The sequence below is a fragment of the Pieris rapae genome, chromosome 20, assembly GCF_905147795.1.
Source record: "Pieris rapae chromosome 20, ilPieRapa1.1, whole genome shotgun sequence".
Taxonomy (NCBI): domain Eukaryota; kingdom Metazoa; phylum Arthropoda; class Insecta; order Lepidoptera; family Pieridae; genus Pieris; species Pieris rapae.
The window spans coordinates 3,628,843-3,651,645 of NC_059528.1; the positions used below are offsets into that span (position 1 = coordinate 3,628,843).

Below are 22,803 nucleotides of genomic sequence, written 5' to 3' on the forward strand. Positions count from 1 at the left end.
CCTTTGGATTACGAAGTAGTAGTTGAAGATTCTTATGATAAATAAGCCTCTATCATACTTCGAAAAAAGTGATCTAATTTCATCTCTAAATTCACAAGGAATCGCTTTATTGATCCAACGTGTATTCTTTATAAATATTTATTTGGACCTTGTTAAATAGAAAGCAGCTGAATACATATGACCTTTAACCTTTTCACATAAAGGCAATTTTACTAGACAGTACGCCCACGTTCCCTTTCTTTTACAAGTTAAGTCAATAACATGCGAAACCTAATGAATAAGGAGCTTTTATTTATTCTTCTGAATACTTCAAACGACTGTTTTATACCCCCTTTTATTTTCTATAATCCTTTCGAGAATAAATTTGGAAATGAACACTAAGTATATGCTATCAAAATATTATGCAATTTTGAGCACTCTACACTAAAACAATTTCGGTTATTTCTCGAAAGGCTTTTGATTCATCAAAGAGCTAATTCCCCTACAGAAGAACAACCCTATAACCAAATATTAGATACACTATTAGAAAGGGTCTGAGGGCCTTGGATCATTTCAGTTTCTACCAACACGTAAAGACCTGCCACCTTAATTTATTAAAAAAAGTTTATCGTATTGATCCCAACTATAATTCCTATCAATACGAGCAAATCATATTCTTAATTTGCTCGCCAGCACCCTAGCTATTACAGTGACCAGATAAAATAGTTGGTGCTCATGACGTTAGACATCTACGGTATATAGAAATTACAATACGACAAACAGTTGGTAAATTATCAACTCATAGTCAACAATCAACTCAAGTATCCTCAAACTAAGATTATAAGACAATAATGAGATATAAAATAAGTATATAATAATAATTATGTTTATATAAATTTAAAAAAATTATATTGACAGATGACAAATCATAATATATGTACACAGTCACTGTTAGTGCCTAGAGGTGAACCTACCTACCAAACCTTAATCTTATCCGTCATCAGCTGTCACTACTGACTATCATGTTATTACGGTGAAATGTCCGGGAATTTTGTTTATTTACTTACAACTTAAAATTAAACGAGAGAAAGTTTTTCTTTAGCTTAAGTATAATTAGTAATTTTTATTATTATTTTAATAAGGCTTATTAGTGAAAGTAATATTCTGATGCAAGTTTTTATAGCTTGATTTTCTACGAGAACTTCCTATTGTATAATATAGCAGTGGAATTTTTACCGTTACATTAAAAACCACGTCACATCTAGAACAAATTGCTATCAAGAATTTGTGGATCTATATAGAATGCGTCGATCAAAAGGCTATCAAGATCTTGATGAAAATGCTAAAGAGCTACGGCAACCCGTGGTTCCTATGCCACCACCACAAGAAATCGAAATGGCTTCAGTATCGGTGGTACCAGATGGTACGTAGCACACGTATGCTTTTCCGGAAGATCCTATACACATACATCATTTACAATACCAAGATTTGATAGTAATTTTAAATCACTTTTGTTAAATTTGCAGTTTCTTTCAGCACCTCATTTTATTGCAGAATAAATCCCATTTCCCTTAAGTTGACCAGTTGTGCTACAGTGAAAATGGGTATAGAATGTCTGAATGTTACTATACACTTTATTAAATTGGCTTTCAGACACCTTTACAGTTACCCAAGCAGTGAATGCCCTCGGTTTTGGCTGGTTCCAAGTTAAATTATCACTTTTCACTGGTCTTTGTTGGATGGCTGATTCCATGGAAATGACAATATTGAGTATACTTTCTCCAGCTCTCCACTGTGAATGGAATATTAGCAAGTATGCCCTTCAATATCTGACATGTAGTTTTAAATACAATACTAAAAAGGTTTTTACTACCTCTATGGCTTGCATGTATGTGGCAGATAGCCTGGTTATTTCTGGCTTACTTAGAAATTAATTAAACATTTAATTCAGTAATTAAATAATGAATTACACGATTATGATTAGTAATTAAATAATTATTGAATTAAATGTTTGAATGCAATGAAAGTAAGCGTATAAGGCTACCATCTAGTATCAACTATATGTTTATAAAAGATTTTAATTCAGTGCATGCACTACTTATCTGGTTTAGTGAAAAATTATTTTTTCTTATTTGTAAATAAAAATATTAAGGACATGCATGTTTCAGGTACCAGCAAGCTTTAACAACAACAGTTGTATTTATGGGCATGATGTTGAGCTCTACTTTTTGGGGGAACATAAGTGATAGATACGGTCGAAAAACCGTAAGTACAAAAAAATGGTCCCTTAAGGCCATTAGTAACGTAGTAACCTTGCTCTGTTGCTTACATTGGCAAAACTTCTAACTGGTCATTTAGTTTTAATTCAAACTCAAAATTATTGGCTATTGGGTCACACTTGCTGATATACCCTGGCCTATTTAAGACATAAATTTAGTGTTACAAGTGTTATAAAAGGTAGAATTTTTTTTACACACTACTATTCTGTATGTTTTAAGCATTGAAAAGAATAAATATTTTTTTAAGGATTAGGTAGTATTAGAAGAAGTTTATAGAAGTTAATAACTTTTTTTAGGCTCTCAGCATGTGTGGTGTATTACTATTCTACTATGGTTTACTCAGTGCAATTGCTCCAAATTTTCTATGGCTTCTATTTTTGAGGGGTCTTGTGGGTTTTGCAATAGGATGCGTACCACAATCGTAAGTATTTTTATTTATTATTCTAAACTAATATTATAAAGCTTATGCTTATCAGAAACAAATGATTTTGCCTGGGACTAGTGCTGGGCAGGCTACCTCTAATTAATTAATTTGATATATTTGTTTTAAATATTGTTTGATGATTTGCTTTTTTAAAAGAGTACCGAGAGTTTTTTACACCGGCTTTTTCTCTCGGCCTACACCCTCTCTCTTTGCCGATGAGTAGGGATGCCTACAAGTTCGAATTGATTGACGTGGAATAAGTGATACCTAGATGAACTTAAGTTCCAAAATAAACGTATTTTATTTTTTATTTATTTTTTTGAATTTAAAAAATATTTTTAAGTTCTTTTGGACTAAAATGAATTGCGAAGGTTTTTTTTAAATATGATATTAATCCAAATATGTATACATAATATATGCAAACATGATTTAAATGTGAATTATTTGATTTTAAAAATTTCGCAAAAAAAAATATTTCAAATACTATGTCTGCTATATATTTTCAATCAACCGCTAGGAAAATCATAACTTATTCTAACGAAACTGATTAATATGAAATCGTAGCGTAGCGTAATAGTTGCAGCTCCGTACATTTTTCTTATACAAAGCTTGGCGATTGAAAAGAGTGTCGGGGAGTTGCCAGTCTGATTTGGGAACTGTTAATGTAAATTTAGTTCTCCCTATTTTCATATTATAAATATGATTAAGAAATGAGTTTGATTTTTTCAGTGTAACATTATACGCAGAGTTTTTACCGACTAAACAGCGCGCGAAGTGTGTGGTACTCCTAGACGTAAGTATTTATTTCTTAGCAATATTGACACTGTCTCTTCTAATATAAAAAAATTAAAAAAGGGCGTGCGTACACATGTTAGAACTGAAACTTCTGTGTAAATTAATTATTACTAAGATTAAATCCCCAATAGATGATGATGTACTATGATCACTCCATGTATTTTTATATGTTTCTCCACATTGTGGTATTGGCATAGGCTGTAAAGATATGCATGTATGTTTGAAATAAATAAATAAATGTTCACACTGTATACATACTAATTTTGTATAATTAAATGGTAATAAATATTTTAAAGTAAATATAGATTTCTTGAAACACTTAATATGTTCAGATGGTGAGTTATTTTTATATTTCAGTGTTTTTGGGCGCTAGGCGCGTGTTTAGAAGTAGCCGTGGCTTTGGTGGTAATGCCTACCCTTGGAGTACATTGGCTGCTGGCGATTTCTACAATTCCACTCCTCATATTTGCTATCATATGTCCAGTAAGTTTAACTTTCAAAAGCACATTACTACAAGACCAAATTCACGCCATCAATTAGGAATAATTTTATTCTTTATATTATGTACTAGCAGACTCGGCCAAGCGTTGCTGTGGCTAAGGTTTTTGTTATATTACATAGTAGTAAATTAATCAAGGGAAACCGTAGGAGAACTTATGTGAAACGTTGGTACCACGACACGGACCTAAACTAAACTACCTTTAACTCAGCGCCATCTGTTAGAATTGTATCAAATAATAAACAAATGTTAATGTTATCGTAATTTTAGTAAGGATGCCTATTTTTTTTGAAAATGAAATATAGCCTATGTCACTCAGGAATGATGTCTTTCCAACAGTGAAATAATTTTTCAAATCTGCCAAGTAGTTTCGGAGCCTATTCAATTCATACTAACAAACAAAAAATCAAACCTTTCCTCTTTATAATATTAGTATAGATTACGATATTTAATGTACATTACATGAAAGTGTTGTTATGACATTTACAATCTACATACGAATATTTAACTACACGTTCTTTATATTAATATAATCTGTGAAAATTTGTTCAAAAAGTTTTAAAAAAACTGAACATCAATTGTGTTCCGTCTGTTTTATCGACTATTGTTATCAGATATATTTTTTATTGGTATCTGAAAAATAATATATTAACACTATAGCTGTATTTTAATTTTAAATATTTATAGATAATAATTAATACTTTAAATTCATTAGCAAATAGATAGAAATGACGCAGTCATAAACAAATAGTTTGTTACTAATTTAAAATGAATAATAATTTTTATATTATAATTTTTTAATACAGTTGCTCAAAAAGTGGCATATTGCAGGGAGGTATAGCGTTCGGAAAGTGGGCTATTACACACTCGTGCTTTTTCTTTGCCATTCCCGCACTCGTGCGTTTTCTTTGCCAACTGTCAAAACAATGTCTATTAAAAGAAAAAACCAACCACGAAGGTTTTATTAAAAAGATTCATAGAAGTTTTTATGATATATGGTTTCTAAATATTATATAATAATTGGATTCAATAAGTTCGGTTAGGTTTCTTTTCATTTCATATCAATTTAAAAAATATTAAAAAGAATTTTATAATATATGCAAATACGTATTTCTAAAAAGTTTACCAATAATTGGATTCATAAGTTAGGTTAGGTTTCTTTTATTTCATATCAATAAAAAAATATTAAAAAGAAAAACTAACCATGAAGTTTTTACTAAAAAAATCACAAAAGTTTTTGTGATTCATGCAAATATTTAAAAAAAAAGCTACTACTTTATTTGTTTCAATATCAGATTTAATGATTGGATTCAACGAGTTAGATTTGGTTTTCTTTCAATAAAAATAGTCTACTGAAGAATTGGCTGTATGGGCCAAGTTCCCTTTGCCTACCCAGAATGGGTGAAGAAAAGAAAAATCAAGCTTTGCTCATATTCTTTGCGGTTGGCGCCATTTTCCAAAAATGTTCTTTCGAGTTGAGTTATTTGTTGCTCAAAATGAGTAATTTCGACGATATTTTATTTGATGGATACCACCCGAACTCAGTATAATTGCACAAAATGCTTCGGAGAACAATTTACCGGAAATATATAACATATCTACGTGCAATGGATTTATTCCGTAGAGAGAAGAGAAAAAAAGTAAATAGTTTAATTTTTTCGCAACTGTATTAAAAATAGTCGTTCAGTACACGTGCGGAACCGTCATTGCAACTCGTCCCGACTGTCAACCCTCACCTTCGGCTACGCCTCGGCTCGGGTAGACATTCGTCGGAACTCGTTGCAATGACAGGCTTTCCGCACTTGTAATGAAATATACTATATTCATCTACACCTTATTGACATTTAACAAAAATAAGTGTAAGTTAAATTTTTACTACTCGTAGATGCGGTCCATGTTCGGCCATCTCCAACTTTTTCTACCCTATTTTATATTTTGCCATCGTCATAAAATTCTTCTACAGCTTTCTATCGATCCTTCATCCTTTTGGACCAGTACATTAGGTTAGTGTGTTGAGAAATTAAATTTTAATTAGTATTAAAAAAAACACCATTTCTATAAAAAAAATTACTGGCCTCACTATTGCTACTTCAAATCATTACGCTAAATCACTAACGCCCAAACCCAATAACCTATTTCAAACCATTTTTGACCATCTGATATAGAGATCATAATCCAAATATTGATAAAACTGTACCAAAAACCAATCAACGGATTGATATTAGATAGGAGATCGATCGACTGTGACGATCTGATCTCAGATTGTTTTCAACCTGAGATTGTGGATTAATTATTGGGTTCGGGGGTACCTATCGATATATACATACAACTTCTCAACGTAAGCTAGGAAGGTGGTCTGGTCTGATCTGGCTTAGTCGAGGATCCTTTAGGTCGTAAGAAAACCAATACCTCCGTCTCCCACAAGACGTAATATATTTTATATGTGTAATTTTAATATTTCAGTGGCTTCCAGAGTCCGCACGATTCCATGTAGCAAGTGGACAACCTGATAAAGCATTGGCAACACTAGAAAAGGTATTTTTATCATTGAAAACATTTGTATAAATAATCAATCTGACTTAGATACTTTAGTGAATTATATTTAAAAGCATTTATTTATTTAAATTGTATACACCCAAGGTACTTAAAACTTAGTTTCATCATTGAAAAAACCATGTATTAACTAGTCCGTTGTGTATTCGGTAGCACAGTTTTGTAGTTATTGGCCTAGTGGCTATAACGACTGTTCTCCCGGATTCGAGCCCCGGCTATACACCACGGACTTTCCGTCTAGATGCGCATCTAAAAATCGCTTCGGTGAAGCAAAACATGTGGAAACCCGTATGTTGTGTGTCAGACACAGAAGCCTGATCAGCTACTTGTCTATGAAATAAAAATATTTAAACAAACAGATGCAATTCGAGCCTTCGTATATCCTGGATTATTATGTATTACTGCTATTTTAAAAACAGTCAAAATCTATAAACACGACGAAGGAACTACTCATATTTGGTCGTAAAAAGCGATAGTCGTAACAGATTCTTCTTGTCCGGGACCTTTGATTTTGGTCAATATGTTCTAAACGATGTCGTCGTGAAGTATTAACAAAAATTTCAGATAGCCCATGATAATGGGCGGCCGATGTTATTAGGAAGACTGGTTTGTGACGACTCAGTGGGTATAGGACAACGCGGTAGACTCAAACATCTGCTCATCCCGCACTTACGGAAAACAAGCCTCCTGCTTTGGGTCATTTGGTAAGTATACCTGTATACCGTTTTTATCTGCCGTGAGTCAGTAGACAGCTGAGTTCGTAGCTTCGAACCCAGATATGGACCCTATTTATTTAATTGTTTATTTCGGAAAACAAGGTTCCATAGCAATGTTAGTAAGTACAACTTAATAACTTAAATCTAAGTGAATAAATAAAAAATAAAAAAAAATAATATGGACCCTATGTGTGCGATTGTTCCTAATAAGTTTGTCGGCCCATATTGGGCCGTCAGAGTTTTCGCCCGGATCGCATTTGCGTATAGGTGGCGACAGCCCCCATTCGACCCGCTGAGGCCGAAATGTGGTCTGATAGTCCACCGAGGGTCGAGAATCAGCCCTAGGTATTTTAACGTGGTACAAATCCGGATGATGTATCTCTGTAGGATCTGTATGATCTCACAATGATGTCTGCTTGGGTGGAGCTTTTCTATGTCCGTAGAAATATATAGCTTCTGATTTCTGAAGGGCGAACACGAGGCCGAGCTTTTTGATTTGTTGGCCAGTGGCTTCACCGTACGATTCCATACCCTGAGTTCGTAGCTTCGAACCCAGATATGGACGCTTTGTGCGCATTTTATGGGTGTACAAGCCCAAATCAACTTGGCATTTGCGTGGAATTTGCTACACTTATATTCTTTGTAGGTAAGGTAACATAACTGTTACTTAGATTTAAGAATCCTTGAAGGGTTTAAAGAAGACAAGTTAGTTTTTTGTAAGTCTAACGTTGCAACCACACTAACCCTAATTTGTGTTATATGTATTATAAGCTCAGATTATAAAAGATTAAATATAGTTGATACCCAGCTTCTATATCCATCCGTAGAACAACCACTGAACTGTAATCACACTTAAATCAATTTTTAATGTTGTAAATATCTGTTTTTAAGTCTTGGCCTCAGATTTCTGAATCTGTTTCATGATCATTTTTACATCTAATAGGCAAGTAGGTGATCAGCCTCCAGTGCCTGACACACGTCGTCGACTTTTTTGGTCTAAGACATGTCGGTTTCCTCACGATGTTTTCCTTCACCGTTCGAGCAAATGTTAAATCCGCACATAGAAAGAAACTCCATTGGTGCACAACCCGGGATTATACCTGCGACCTCAGGTATGACAGTTGCACGCTGAAGCCACTGGGCAAACTACTCTAGGTTGTAGCGCCACTGATTTTAGAATATATACTTATGTATAGAAAACAAATGATAGTTTTTCCGTGTTTTGTTAATAGGATGTCGTGTGCCTTCTGCTATTACGGCCTGGTGCTGATGACGACGGAGCTCTTTGAGACCGGTCCCTCTGGAAGCGAAGAAGCCTGTGCTGCGGACTGCCGTCCATTGCAGACTACTGACTATATGGACTTATTGTGGACCACGCTTGCTGAGTTTCCTGGTATGTTTTTTCTATGGCAGGGGTATTGTTTTATGTATTAAGATGAAATAATATTATGTATAGTATTGTCTTTTATTAACATAACTTTTACACATATGAAGAAAACACTTTTTTACGTATAATAGTAAGGGGCCGTTCATAAAATACGTCACACTGAAATCAGCTTTTTTTGACCCCCTCCCCCCCCCATTGTCACGCTGTGTCACACTTTTTGTGACCCCCCCTAGAAATATTTCGTCACAAAAACTAAGACCCCCCCCCCCTACTGAGTATGAAAAATTCTAGAGAAATAGTATTTTCATTTGTTACTGAATCTAGAGCGCAGGGTACGTGGAAACGTTACTCTCTCAAGTATTGGAAAAACAAAGAAACCCATTGTGAGCGCTCATGTAGTGTAATAAACGGCGAATGTCACGCTGCCCTATACCCCCCCTCCCCCTTTGTCACATCTTGTCACACTCGGCCAGACCCCTCCCCCCCCCTTGTATGCGAACGTAGTTTATGAACGGCCCCTAATGTCTTATTGTCAAAATACATATAAATATATAAATACAGATATTACAACATTTTCTACAGCTGTATTACTTTTTGATATTTAACACCTTTGTCTTCAGTCACCGTGACCACGCACGCTGTGAAGCACGTGTTATAAATTTTATTTATAAGATATTTATATATAACTAGAATCTTATTATTATTAGTTATTAAGGGGAAATATAAATAAATGGGTTAAATTCATAATCATATTTTAATTATCTCGTAGTACATAACCAGTGTTTATCGCAATCGTGTATATTATAACAATATGCCTAATCATAATCAACTACAACAACTGTTTGTATTAACCGTATTTTTAAATACACCAGTCATCAGTATATAATGACGTTACATAATAACATTATATGATTGCTCAATATGACATAAATAGACAATATACAAAATAATCAAAAATATCGTACTTTAGATATTACCACTTTGAAAGTCAACCAGTCACTGAACTACGCCACCGTAGCTCCGCTCTTTTATACCCGTTAACAAACAAATATGATTCACAAATGAGGGTAGGACAAAATAAGTTTGTTTAGAATTATTAGTTTTAACCATAGAGTATAAAATATTAAACAGATAATAATTATGTCATTTATCACAATAGGTACATCTAGCATTTATTTTTAAATATTAGTTATAATAATTACATTTATATATTACACGCGAAACGTCGGTTTAAATTTAAAATTGTCTAAATAATTATAAGTTTAAATACAATAATACATAACTATGATCCGTAAAAAAGTGTTTTCTTTAAATAATACTATGTATTATAATTTTACAGGTATCTTCGCAACGATATTTATTATTGAAAAGTTTGGACGGAAAAGAACTATGGCGATCCAGTTTCTTATATTCGCTATGTGCGTCTGTGTACTTATTTATAACACCAAGTGAGTATCAAAATATGTAAATTGTTGAAGATTGGCAGAATTCTTTTGTTTTTACAATATAGAGAAATAGCTACGTGTTCCCAATACGATAGCAGATTGTGTGATTTTTTTTAAAGTATAAAACAGGTCATTAGCCTGTTGAATACGATAATCTTGATCAATAATAACTAATTTTAAATAATTATACGACTTGGAGACTTGTCACGCGACCGTTTTAATATAAATTCGTTTGTGTTCGTTTTTACCTAATGTAGAGCATAGATGGCGCTATTTGCAGATGATTAGAACTTTTAGATGTACATATTATAATATAATTGTACTATATATTGACGTTTTCAACTATTTCTTAATGATTTCTTAATGCTATTAAGTATATATAATATTATATTTTTACTTAAAATTATTAATTTCTTCAATATATCAATCAATGCATTAGGAAGCCTGACGGATATCTACGTCACCGACTTTCAATTACTATGAAAATAACCAATACAATTTTTAAGAAATTTTTATTTTAAAAAATATTCTATTATACATGTCTTAAATCTCAATTTTACCCAATATATAATTATTATCCAAATAGCGCAATGTATGCTTACCATGAGCTATGATGGCTCATAGTTCGCAGTCGGCGCAGTGTTCACATCTATCCTAATAGAGGCTCCAGACACCTCCAACCACTTTTCGACAGTGCCTTTTCCACTTGAGACAAGAATGATTTTCGATTTGTGTGACCCACTAATGTCAAACTAATTTGTGTGAAGATTGCACATTGTCACGTGACCATTGTTTTAATCTAATTTTCGTACGATGAAGATGATGAAGAAGTTTTATTTAAAACATTTTAGCCGCACCTTCCTGACATGCGTCTTATTTCTGGCTCGTGGTATCATCGCTGGACTCTTCCAAGCCGCCTACGTTTATACACCAGAGGTATGTAAAATCATATTTTAAACTGAATACATAACTTTTGTATGTTTATGTGTGCGCGAATATATGCGAAAGTAAAATGCAAAAATCCGAGTAAATAAGAGATTTTTCTTTTAATATTTATATTTTAACTATAAAAATAACCTGCCCCGGTACTTTAAGTATTAGTTTTTTTTTGTAAAAGGATGTAAACGGGCAGGAGTGTTATCTTACGTTAAGTGATACCGCCCGCCCACGTATAGGCAGTGGCACGTAAGTCTAGCGCTGGCCGATACGTGGAGGGGATTTCTGCGCATGTGTACTGTGGTGCGGGGGCGGAATGCGACTGGAAAGCCAATCGACGCTCTTCATTCCGCTAGCCCCCCTCAGGTACCTTATTTTTTATTTCTGCGCAATAACAGTCAGCGCTAGAGTTTCGTGCCGCTACTTGTACATATGTGAAAGATGTTTTAATATTTGTATTATGGTTATTTTTATCTTAGGTATACCCTACGGCGTTGAGATCGACAGCGGTAGGCGCTTGTAGTGGTGTTGCCAGATTAGGGGCAATGGTCACACCGTATGTGGCACAGGTATGTCTTAGAGCCTGTGGCGATTAAATAAAAGATAAGAATTCACCACTAGTTAACTTAAAAGAACTAAAAATATACTTTTTCTAAGACACTAGTCAAATAAAGTAAAACGATGATTATCTTACACTAACCTAAATTCTAATTAAGATTTATTTTTATGCAATTAAACCTATTTTAAATCATGATTCAACTATTATTTTTAGTTTAAGGCTTGATTTCATTTGAATTGAAACGCGTAAACTGTTTTTTTTTGTATTTTAAGTTTTGTCTATTAAAATTTTACAGGTTCTACTAAAAAATTCGATAGTAATAGCAACTGGTGTGTATTCGTTCGCTGCTATATTAGCTGCGTTGGCGTGTCTTGCGCTCCCCATCGAGACAAAGGGCAGGGAAATGAGAGACACTATAACTGCAACTGGTTAGGTCTATATTCATAAGTTTAGAAAAAAATAAATAAATAGCAAGGTTATAATAACTATATAAAAAGCACAAGTACAGAACGAAAAGGACGTAAGTGCCCTTATGCAATTTTGTGTAAATAGATTCCGATAGTTGTTTTTTTTTTTAAGTTTAATTTTTCGTTAAAATTTACATAGTACTGTAAGCTTCGCCTAATAGATATTGACAACCAATTTATAAATTAAATGGCATACGTAATTATAAGGTGGATATTTAGAATCAAGATGAATCTTTAAATTACCTAAAATTAAAAGAAGAGCAATAAAGTCTTCGATATGTCTTCCTTACGTTTAAATTTTATAAATTTTGAATCTTGATATTTCACTAAGAATTTGCATATACAAATAAATATTTCAAGATGTCGACTTGAAGACTGCTATTGACTGATTTATTGAAATGTATTTTAAAATAATTATCATTCAACTATAAGAATTTATTGATTTAAACTTGTTTAATATAGAGTAATTTATTGAATTGACTCCAAAGAATTTCTACTTAAGTATTATTATATTAATCCGTCCATTACAATATACTATTTACTGATATAAGTATACTCAAAACTCGCCCTAGTCCCATGCGTACATACGTCTTAAACGTACTTTAAGTATTGTATTTTGACGTTGAATTTGACACGATGTGGTAAACTATTTTGTTGCAAAAATGAACTTTTGACAGCACATGCACACGCAAAAATTGTACTGTTAAGTTAAAAATATGTTAAATATATTAAAAAATATGTCACCCAATAGAAGATTGATGTGTTACATAGAAGGGAACAAACTTTAAAGTGTTAGTTATTCAATGATCTCCACATTAGTTGATACTTGTTTAATGATTTTTTTTATGATGGCCGAGGTCCCGTTGAACATGTTTAAGTATTGAAACACATAAATCACATGTGCCGAATAAATTAATTGGCATTATTTGTGCCTGTCATAATTGGGGCCGTTCACGTATTACGTAAGCACTATAGAGGCAGGTCTTTGAATTTCTTGTTACGTCAACAATAATTATTATTTACGCATATTTACCCACACATTGTCTATGCTTGAAATAGAAGATTCTTGATTATGATTATTCGAAAAATAATAAGTTTATGTAATATTATTTTTGAGAGCTTTGCTTACTTTTCCTGACAAGAAGAGGGGGAATAAATTTCAGTAATTCTGCCTTCGTAATACTTGCATGACCCCATTTTTATTATCGATACTTTTTTTATAAAAACAATATGTATATCATAGTTTTTCAAGTGTAAGTATTTGTAAAAGGATGCCGTCCGATTTTCAAAAAAACTGAACTCGCTGTGGAATGATATCCTCGTATATCCACAGAACTAAACATTACAGGAAACGAAAATAATTTTGTTAAAATATTATTATGTGCTTTTATCCATAGTTTTGGATGGTAAAGAAGACTTAACATAAATGAATCCTTACTTCATTAGATTTATCAGTTAAATGATATAAGAGTTTGAATAAAAAAAACAAATCCACACGAAATCAAAACAAATTTGTTCTTCTGATGAATACAACTAAACATTTTGGGTACCTACAGTTTGTGATTAGTAACTTTTAACAAGTGTGTTTTTTCATTGACTACTTAATATTTGACCTACTAACCAAATGACCGATTTAAACCAATGTCCCGTTTTGAGTCAAGGAATAAATAGTCACGTAAGCATGTCAGACTTTTATTTTTTATAAAAACAAGTACACAGAACTACTGCACGGAGTATATTGCAGTATTTACTACTTGAAAAATTCCCTTGTATATATTTTTTAATTTCTTTGGCTACACAGGCACGCTAAAATATGTAAAGTATGTACTACCTACTACAGTAATTATTGGTACTTAACTCATATGTAATAAGACACCCTTGTTTTTTAACACTCGGATATTAAAACTTTTAACTAAGTTTGTCATAATTTTAAATATTTCTTATTGTCTATTATTTTATTGTTGAGAGTTAGTACTTAATTTTTGATACAGGAAGTAATTTAAGATTGATCGCATGTTATATTATTAATGTTGTATACACTATAATTCTGGCTGTCGTCTAACCTTAAAGAATAATATAGTTATAAAAATCTGTAGAATCACTATCAATATGTTTTACATTAATAAAAACACTGATTAAATGATTTTATTGTTTCTTTATATAATTATGAGATCCTGAGTTTTGAACCTTGAAATTTACGAGAAAAACTTATTGTGGCCACAGCAAGATGCTTGCAGACGTGATGAGTCAGGTTAAATTTATTAAAATATTCTTACCGGAGGGAGGGCGACCTATTTAAATATAAGATTATTATAACTTAGATTAATATAACTTCTTTATCAAGTTTACAAGCATCAATCAGGCTAGGCAATTTGTTCATTCCAAACCAAACTCTGAGAGATTAGATAGAGATAGGGACAATTACGGGCCATTGTCTCCTTAATAAACATCTATTTGTCCTATGCGCGACAGACAGCCCCATGTGCAGAGGCTGTTTCAGCGCAGAGGAATCAGTCACCCACGTAGTCCTGGATTGCGAGGCTGTGGGTAAATAACGTACGAAAATCCTAGAAACAGTGAGGTCGCTCCGTGAAGCCTGTGAAGTGCCCAGGAGACTTCTGTGCTTCTGGAATGAGCTAGGCTGGCTTAAGTAACCAGGGCTTTACGCAAAACGGACCAAATTCGAATCTAGTTGCGGAAATTGAGCCCTACCTACCTACCTACCATCCCTGAAATCGAATCCAGCGGTTCCCAGCTTGGTTACTAAAATTATCAAATAAAGTAAAAAAAAACTACAATATGAATTATAATATAGGATTTATTTGTTATTTTACGTTTTTACCTTTTTAACATTAAAGTACATACCACACATTGAATAATTAGAAGTAATTTTTATGAGAATAAATAAACACAGACCAATTTTTTTTTACCATTTGGGTGACCCAAATTATTCTCCTAAAAATTATTATCACACAAAATGTTCAATCCACTGGTACACCTGATACTCAGACAAAATTAAATTATAATTTGATATTAGTTTAATCAGTCAATTAATAATAATGGCATAAAACGAAACTACAACCTACTAAAGAATATTGTGTGCAATCAAATACTTAATCTACTGACTTAAAATTAAAGAAACTCTTTATATACAGATTAAATTATGTATATTGTAGTACATCATAGCTTTTTCGAAAAAAAGAACTGTGTCAGATATCTTACTAAATGTTTTGCACATTACTTATTAAAAATCATTTTAATTGAAATATACAGAGAAAATTTCTGTTTTTGGAAATATTTGGATAATAGATAACAATACTATACTTTATTATAATTTTAGAGTAATCATTAATTATAATTTTTGATTAATACTGAATGAGATCATAGATCAGTTTCAATTAACAAGGGCAATTAATGTCACAATAAGTATGAATCCTTTTAAAATTGTAATTAATTTACGGTGGGCATTAATAATTATAACTAAATCTTACAATTATAACTAGGTGTTAATACAAGTATAAAAACTATCAGTTATTTTCATTTGCAAATACAATAAACATTGACTTTACCTCCTTTTGTAAAATTGTGATGATAGCTGCCTCTTGTGATGAACTGATGTTTACAGTAGCAGTATAATTCCTAAATTCTAAGTGCCCAAAATCACAATCACAATGCAACCTAATGTTTACTTAAGTAAATCTAAAGGTTTGTACTGGAACCCTTAATAATTAATCATCATCTAACTCTATAACTATAGTTTCTACATTCTTAGTAGCCTTTGTAAACTCCTCCTTCAACTGTGTTAGTAATGTGCACTTTGGTATTTTTAATTCCTCTGCCTCATCTACCAAACATTTCAGTTTTTGCAACCTACCAATGTCTGGAGCTGTTGGCAAAAGGATGTTTTTTGTTTCAGTCATCCATTTATCAAAACTATTAACCCTGAAATCAATTGTTTGCAACATTATATGCAGTTCATCCATGTCATATCTATAAAATAAGGTTTTTTTGTTGTATGCACATTTGCATAGTTCATCTGCATGTAATAAACAGGCCATTTGCTTACACTCTACACATGATACAGAAGACAAAAAGCATGTTGTTTTACACACTTCACATAACCTTTCATCATCACCTAACAATTCAAATGCTGTTCTTTGTACATTTTTCAAACCTTTTTTAGCAACTAGTGTTCTTAGACGTCCCTCTTCTTCTGTGGCATTTACAAGCTCTTTTTGTGTTTCCAAAGCAGTTTCCAAATCTAAGCGATCACCCTCAAGAGCCATTTTACAAATAAGTTCATCATGAGAAAAGACACAAAACCTCTTTAAATTTTTATAGTGGCTTATACATTCCCTTCCAATTTTTAACCAGTCTGGAGGAGCAAAATTAACTGCCTCTGCAAAGTTGTATCCCTGATTGAAACCAGCATGATAAGCTCTTGGAAAAGTGACAACAAATTCACTAGCATTTTGGTCAATTCTGTATATTGGCACTCCAGCTGCCATTAGAATGTTAGGATTCATTATAGTAACAAGCTGATGTAGTAGATCTGGTTGAGTCTTGAATAAATCTGGAGCAGCTGCTTTCATAGCATTTTCCAATAGTTCTGCTCCTCTACCTGGAACTCCATACCAAGTCTTAGGTTCACCCCAATGCAAGTAGTTAATAGAATAACTCCAGTGATCCTCATTATGCCAGCAGAATGCCGAAAAACACATACCAACATACATCCAGGGTACTGTCATACCAGATATATCAGCATTGATAAATCTTAGCACTGAACCATCTAATACTGGAAGATTGTTTAAATTCCAACCAGAATCAACATACTCCTGGTCCCCAGGATAGAGATTTAAAGATGATCTGGTAGGAAATCCTGATCCATGATCCATGGAATGAAGATCAGCCCCATACTCCACTGTAACATCTTCTTCAACTGATGATATTATTCTCCAGAATTCTTTTTCTGCAACATTTGTAGGTACAAGATGTCCAGACATCCCAAAATAATCTGACTTAAATTTATCAGCCATTTCACCAAACTGCTGCAGAGTATATTCTCTTTCAGCTTGAGCAAAACCAAAAGCCTCAGCTGGTTTGTGTACTACGGCTGCAATGCAGCATGGACAACGCCAGTCCCCATCAGGTACAGCATTCAATGGTGGTTTTAGACAAAATGTGTGGTAGGTATCAGAACAGCCATTACATATTAAAAGCAAGTCATCTCTGTGATCTTTCTGGCAAACAGCACATGTATAATCTGCCAGTGGATCTAAATCATATCTAGGTCTCTTCCTAGACTTAGTTATATCAAACTCTTCATCATTCAGTCCTGGCATTTTTGGACCCGGTCCATAACATGCTAAACGCCTCAACTCCCTGCTACGCTTAACAGTTTCAACATCTTTATTTTCACAAGTAGTAGTAGGCTTTATATCAGAACCTGTTTTGGTTTTCTTTATGCTAGTATGTGGTTTTTCTTCTTTTATATCCTCAGTTTTAACATTTGTTATAGATTCTATTGAAACTTCTTTTATTTGGTGTGTATTTGATTCTTTGTCATTGTTTAGCTCAGATTTGTGTTCAACTTTTTTGACAGTTTTCAGTAGAGCGGCCTTACTTTTTTCAAAAATTTCATATGGAAGTAATATTTTTTCATAATTATTCCTAAGAAAATTCATTGTGTTAGCATTTTGACTGTAACCCATGGAATTTGCTATCTTACGCCATTTTTTTGGAGAGTTACAATTTTCAAATCCACCTTCCTCATCCACCCAAAACTTTAAACAATACAAATCCAAAGTTTTATTTTCGATCATTGGTATTTTTAATGGCGAACCTTGTAATTCCCAAAATTTTAATATTTTTTCGAGAAAAAGGAGTTTTAAACGAGTAATCGCCTCTAATTCGTTAACTTTTTGTATTCGTGGAACAAATTTTAATTTATCGACATCCAAAGAAAAAGGTGGCTGCCATCCAGATGGAGGCTTAATTTTGCATATTCCAGTTTTCTCAGCTACAGGGCGTATTTTAGCAATATATGCGAGGGGATCTGCAAATTCTTCTAAGGTAGGTTCAAATACAGGAGCTGCTGGCGGAGGAGTGAAAGTAAACTCCGCACTTTTGTGCATCGCACTTTTCTGAATATTTTTGCTATCCATTTTAATTAGATTCTTTATAAAACCTCACTCGAAAATAACAGCTATTCTGGTGTCAAGGTATAAACAAAAATATCGATTGTTGCTTCAGCATTTCACTGAACAAAACACAGTCTACGTGACTTCTCGCCATGTGTAAATGGCTTCGCTTTATATTAATTGTTTCATATTCACTCACTAAATGTTAAAATGCACAGTATATTTTTGTTAATTTCTTGTTTTAACTTCAATAACCACTCAGGAGCTTAAGTCTTGGAGGTGCTGCTCATTTAAAATGTAAAATTACACTAATGGCCAAATTACAAAGAAAAATTTAATAACTTTTAATTTTGTCCAACTGTCACAAAATAATATAAATATATATTTGTTATCGCGATTATGTTACACTTTACAGTTTTAAAATATTTGTAGAATTTGCTAAGAACAATAAAATACAAGAAATTGTTAGCAAGAGAGTATTCATTTTCATATACTGAACGATAAATCGAAACTAATATTAGTCCGCCCATATGTTAGACTTATGGACACATTATTATAGCGCCACAGAATTATCTTGCCTTTGTGCCAGTGACATAGATTTTCTTAATTATTGCATTTATGGGATTTTTCATTTTCTTGATAAGAAATCTTCATATTTCTCTAAATTGATTGTTTAATGGCAAGTTTAGATAGGATGTATGTGAATTTCGTCTTGAACGATAGGCTTATATAGCAATTTTCACAAAGAATCACTTTTAAACTTTAAATTTATTAAAGGAACTAATAAATCTTTTTCTACTTGAATTGAAGAAACACAGTATTTAATTATTTTTATTTATAAATGACAAAAAATACGTGCAGATTTTTGGATCTAAACTTTATTATAATTTAAAAGTATATATTTATTATTAATAACAGGACTCTAAGATATTAAAACAGAATAATCTAATGAAACTTCTTTAACTTTGTTTTATTGTCCTTAAAAGCAAAATATTCGGATAATCATGTGCACTATTGTGCTTTACTATTTGAAAGGTGATACGTGGTGGTGAGAATGCAGTAGCGACGTTACGGTGGGGCGCGGTTGGGCAAACGACCAGGGCGTCGGATATTAAGGGATATGATAGATATATTATGTTGTGTGATGAACTCATAAGTCTGAAATCTTTTTTGTCTGATCAGAATGTGGCTACCCCTGTTTTTGTTTTAAATTTTATCAAACATCGCAACTTACAAGAACTGTATCCAAATGTATGGATAGCAATGCGCATATTATTAACTATACCTACCTGTAACGATTGCTAGTGGATAGAAGAGTTTTTCTAAACTTAAGCTAATAAAAACCTATCTGCGATCGACAATATCCCAATCCCGATTAACAAACTTGGCAACTTTGTCAATCGAGAATGAAATTGCTGAAAACCTCGATTTTGATAAAAAAATAAAAGAGTTCGCCGACAGAAAGGCTAGAAAAGTTCGTCCCTTTCGTCTAGTAGAAAAGGCCGTTTCCTTCTTGATTTAAATTTTGTCCATAATTATAAGATGCAGTAAGTCGTATCGACGATGATGCAAAACTTGATAAAGATATGCGACTTTCTATATTTTAACAGTCTGCATAAACTTTCGTGTCATACCGATTCGTTGGACTCTTTCGTTTGGTACTCTTTTCATCCAGCTAATGTTAAGCATGCGACGGTAGCACCATGTCTCAAAAGCACCGAGGCGTCTTCTTGTTTTTTCCTCAATAGTTAGTGCTTCACAGCAGGTTATTGCTACCGGCCAAATGTAAAGAGTAAGAGTCGAATCATAACATGTGACATAATTAAAATTAAAAATAATGTATACTTAGGTATTGTAACCTTTTATACCCTAGGGAAGCGTAGTGGCTAAATCAAAGAACACGGTATATTTTGTGGGAATTGAAATGATAGTAAAATTTGTACATTAAGACATAATTTACGATTGATTTTTTTATCTTAAGAATCCGATCTATAACAATATCTTCTAACAAATAACTAATGTATTTTATGTTAATTTATACTAAAGACCTAAATAAAAATTAACCAGTAACAAGATCCAATTTACAGAGTATTGTCCACAACAAATTTTTATTTCCCTATTTGCGTTAAGAAGATTCAGGTATAACTAGCGTATACCACAGGCCACAGACAAAAGACACACCTTATTTTACAAAAAGCGATGGCAATTGGCATTACTAGATAAAAAAATTACATTTATTACTAATCTGGAAAACTATTAAAATATTAGTATATTAGTATATTCGTACTAAAAAATATTTTTAAATCCTCAAATGTTAGTAAATTTAATAAAAAATTGAAATGTTCGGTCTAAACGGCATCTTCCGAACGAATACCTCACAGTTTCGGCAACAATTGAGGTTAGCTCATAAGATTAGAGGAAAGGCACCTATTTATTGTAGAACAATAAAGGAACGTATTGATGAGTTGAATTACAAAGATGAGCTTTATACAACAAGAATAGATATTGGATTCCCTCCAGAAAGGTTTGTTTACTACTGAATAATCTTATTTAACCTAATGACAAACTAATATTTAAATTAAAATATTTCAGGAAAGAAAACATTCGTCAAGAGCAATTTCAACATCTTAAGGCTATTAAAAACGATAAAACCCTTGAAAAACTAGCCAGAGATCAAAAACTTTTTATCGACTTAGATGAATCTAAAAAAGTATGGCTTGAAACAGTGGGTCCTCTACACAAAAAACAAATTGCTGATCATTATGCTATATTTGAACATTTGTATGGAGAAGGATATTTTATACCATATTTAAATTTGGATATTTTCTATGATTTAAAGCAAGATTCATGCCTACCTGTTTATTCTGGAAATGTAATTAAACCAGCTGAAGCCATTGAACCACCTATTGTCTCCTATCAATGTGCTCCAGATTCTTTATGGACCCTTGTTCTAACTAGCTTAGATGGTCATTTAACAGAAGAAAACAAAGAATATGTTCACTGGCTAATAGCTAACATACCAGGTAGAGACTTAGACAAAGGTGATACACTTATAGATTATTTACAACCTTTTCCTCTGAAAGGCACTGGGTATCATCGTTATGCATTTGTCTTGTACAAGCAAAATGAAAAATTATCATATGAAGTACCAAAAGGTTTGCAATTTTAATATGCATCTTATTATTTATATTGTACCCTATATTTAATAACTTGTTACATTTTTAGTGACTTCTGAATCCTCTCTAGAAGACAGAACATTTGGCACAAGAGATTGGTATAAAAAGTATCAAGATGTAATAACTCCTGCTGGCCTAGCATTCTTTCAAACATCGTGGGATTCAACTGTGAGAGACTTCTTTCATAAAACATTAAATCAAAAGGAGCCAAGTAAGATATTTTGCAATGATAATATTTTTTAAATAGATCTAAAAATCCCTCTGAAAAAGAATTATGTTAGATAAATTACAATCTTTATTTACTAAAGCATTTAATTTAGAACTATTTATTTACAGTGTATGAATATGACTTCCCTGATCCATACATAAGACCTCAAGAATGGTTCCCATTAAGAAAACCTTTTAATTTATATATGGATAAATACAGGGATCCAAAACAGATTAAGAAGGAATATTTATTAAGAAAGCTTCAATCTGAGGATCCTTTCAAGAGCCCATCTCCTCCTCTGAAGTTTCCTAATGCTCAACCACTACCAAAGTCAATGCCATCATGGTTAAAACTTCACGAAAAGAAAATAAGATTAAAGTGGGGAAGAGTGAATGATGTGTAAAATGAAGTAATAGTATGTGTAAAATAAACATTAGATTAAAAATGGTTCTTTTTTAACTTATCCTCAGTTTGGTTAATAATTTCTGATTTAATGTATATTTGCATAATAATGCAATTATAAAGATGGGTGGCTTATGAAGATAATTTCTTACATCTTAATGCAAGAGTGTTTTGCATGTCTACTAAAAAATATATTTTATATCATTAATTCACAATTTAAAAAAATAATACCACCAATTATTGAAAAATATTTATTATCAAACAAAAGATTTAAAAGCACAATCAGACTTTAGACATATCTAACAATATATAGTTAATAATGAAGCATTTTCATAATGATGAAATGGCTTTGAAAAAGATTACAATTTTATGTATATTATAATACATATACTATATTCAGACGGACTTGAATAACATTTTAACTTTATCACTTAATAGTATTTAGGAGCTATTGGATTGCTACCATCGCCTTGGGATTAGTGACTAACTAAAACAATAAATATTTAAATGCAACTTCTTACAGAACAGTTTAATAAATTGAATGACTGATGGCAGTCATTAGTGGTGGTCTTTAAGTCAATTCTGAATTAGATATCATAATATAATGGCAATGTAAATTTGGTTACACAGATATATCAATAGTTATATGCTCTGTGAAAATATTCTTTGTTCCGTTTAAGATATTACTAGCAATATCCAATAGAATCATTGAATTTGCAAATATTAAAAAAAAATCCTTACGTCATTTCTAAATAACCCTATTGGACATGAAAACACTTAGTACAGGTTTTTAGATAATAACCAGTAGAATATATAACTCGCTACCAGAACTAACTTA

The 22,803-nt window shown here is 32.4% G+C and overlaps 3 protein-coding genes across 3 annotated transcripts; 2 read left to right on the forward strand and 1 right to left on the reverse strand.

Annotated features, from left to right (window-relative positions):
• The first annotated feature begins 1,004 nt into the window (after positions 1-1,004).
• LOC110996035 (synaptic vesicle 2-related protein) lies at positions 1,005-12,042 on the forward strand. Its single transcript, XM_045632505.1, has 13 exons — positions 1,005-1,402; positions 1,633-1,792; positions 2,148-2,244; positions 2,555-2,679; positions 3,412-3,475; positions 3,835-3,960; positions 6,440-6,511; positions 7,094-7,233; positions 8,478-8,638; positions 9,972-10,080; positions 10,929-11,013; positions 11,493-11,582; positions 11,868-12,042. The coding sequence occupies exons 1-13, from the start codon at positions 1,282-1,284 to the stop codon at positions 12,003-12,005; spliced, it is 1,488 nt and encodes a 495-aa protein (XP_045488461.1). The 5' UTR covers positions 1,005-1,281; the 3' UTR covers positions 12,006-12,042.
• A 2,797-nt stretch (positions 12,043-14,839) lies between these two features.
• Positions 14,840-18,722, reverse strand: LOC110996018 (lysine-specific demethylase lid). Its single transcript, XM_022263500.2, has one exon. It carries the CDS (start codon positions 18,201-18,203, stop codon positions 15,768-15,770), a length of 2,436 nt encoding a protein of 811 aa, XP_022119192.2. The 5' UTR covers positions 18,204-18,722; the 3' UTR covers positions 14,840-15,767.
• A 1,693-nt stretch (positions 18,723-20,415) lies between these two features.
• Positions 20,416-22,010, forward strand: LOC110996026 (39S ribosomal protein L38, mitochondrial). The gene is made up of 4 exons (XM_022263507.2): positions 20,416-20,703; positions 20,772-21,334; positions 21,405-21,566; positions 21,692-22,010. The coding sequence occupies exons 1-4, from the start codon at positions 20,519-20,521 to the stop codon at positions 21,964-21,966; spliced, it is 1,185 nt and encodes a 394-aa protein (XP_022119199.2). The 5' UTR covers positions 20,416-20,518; the 3' UTR covers positions 21,967-22,010.
• Positions 22,011-22,803: the final 793 nt, after the last annotated feature.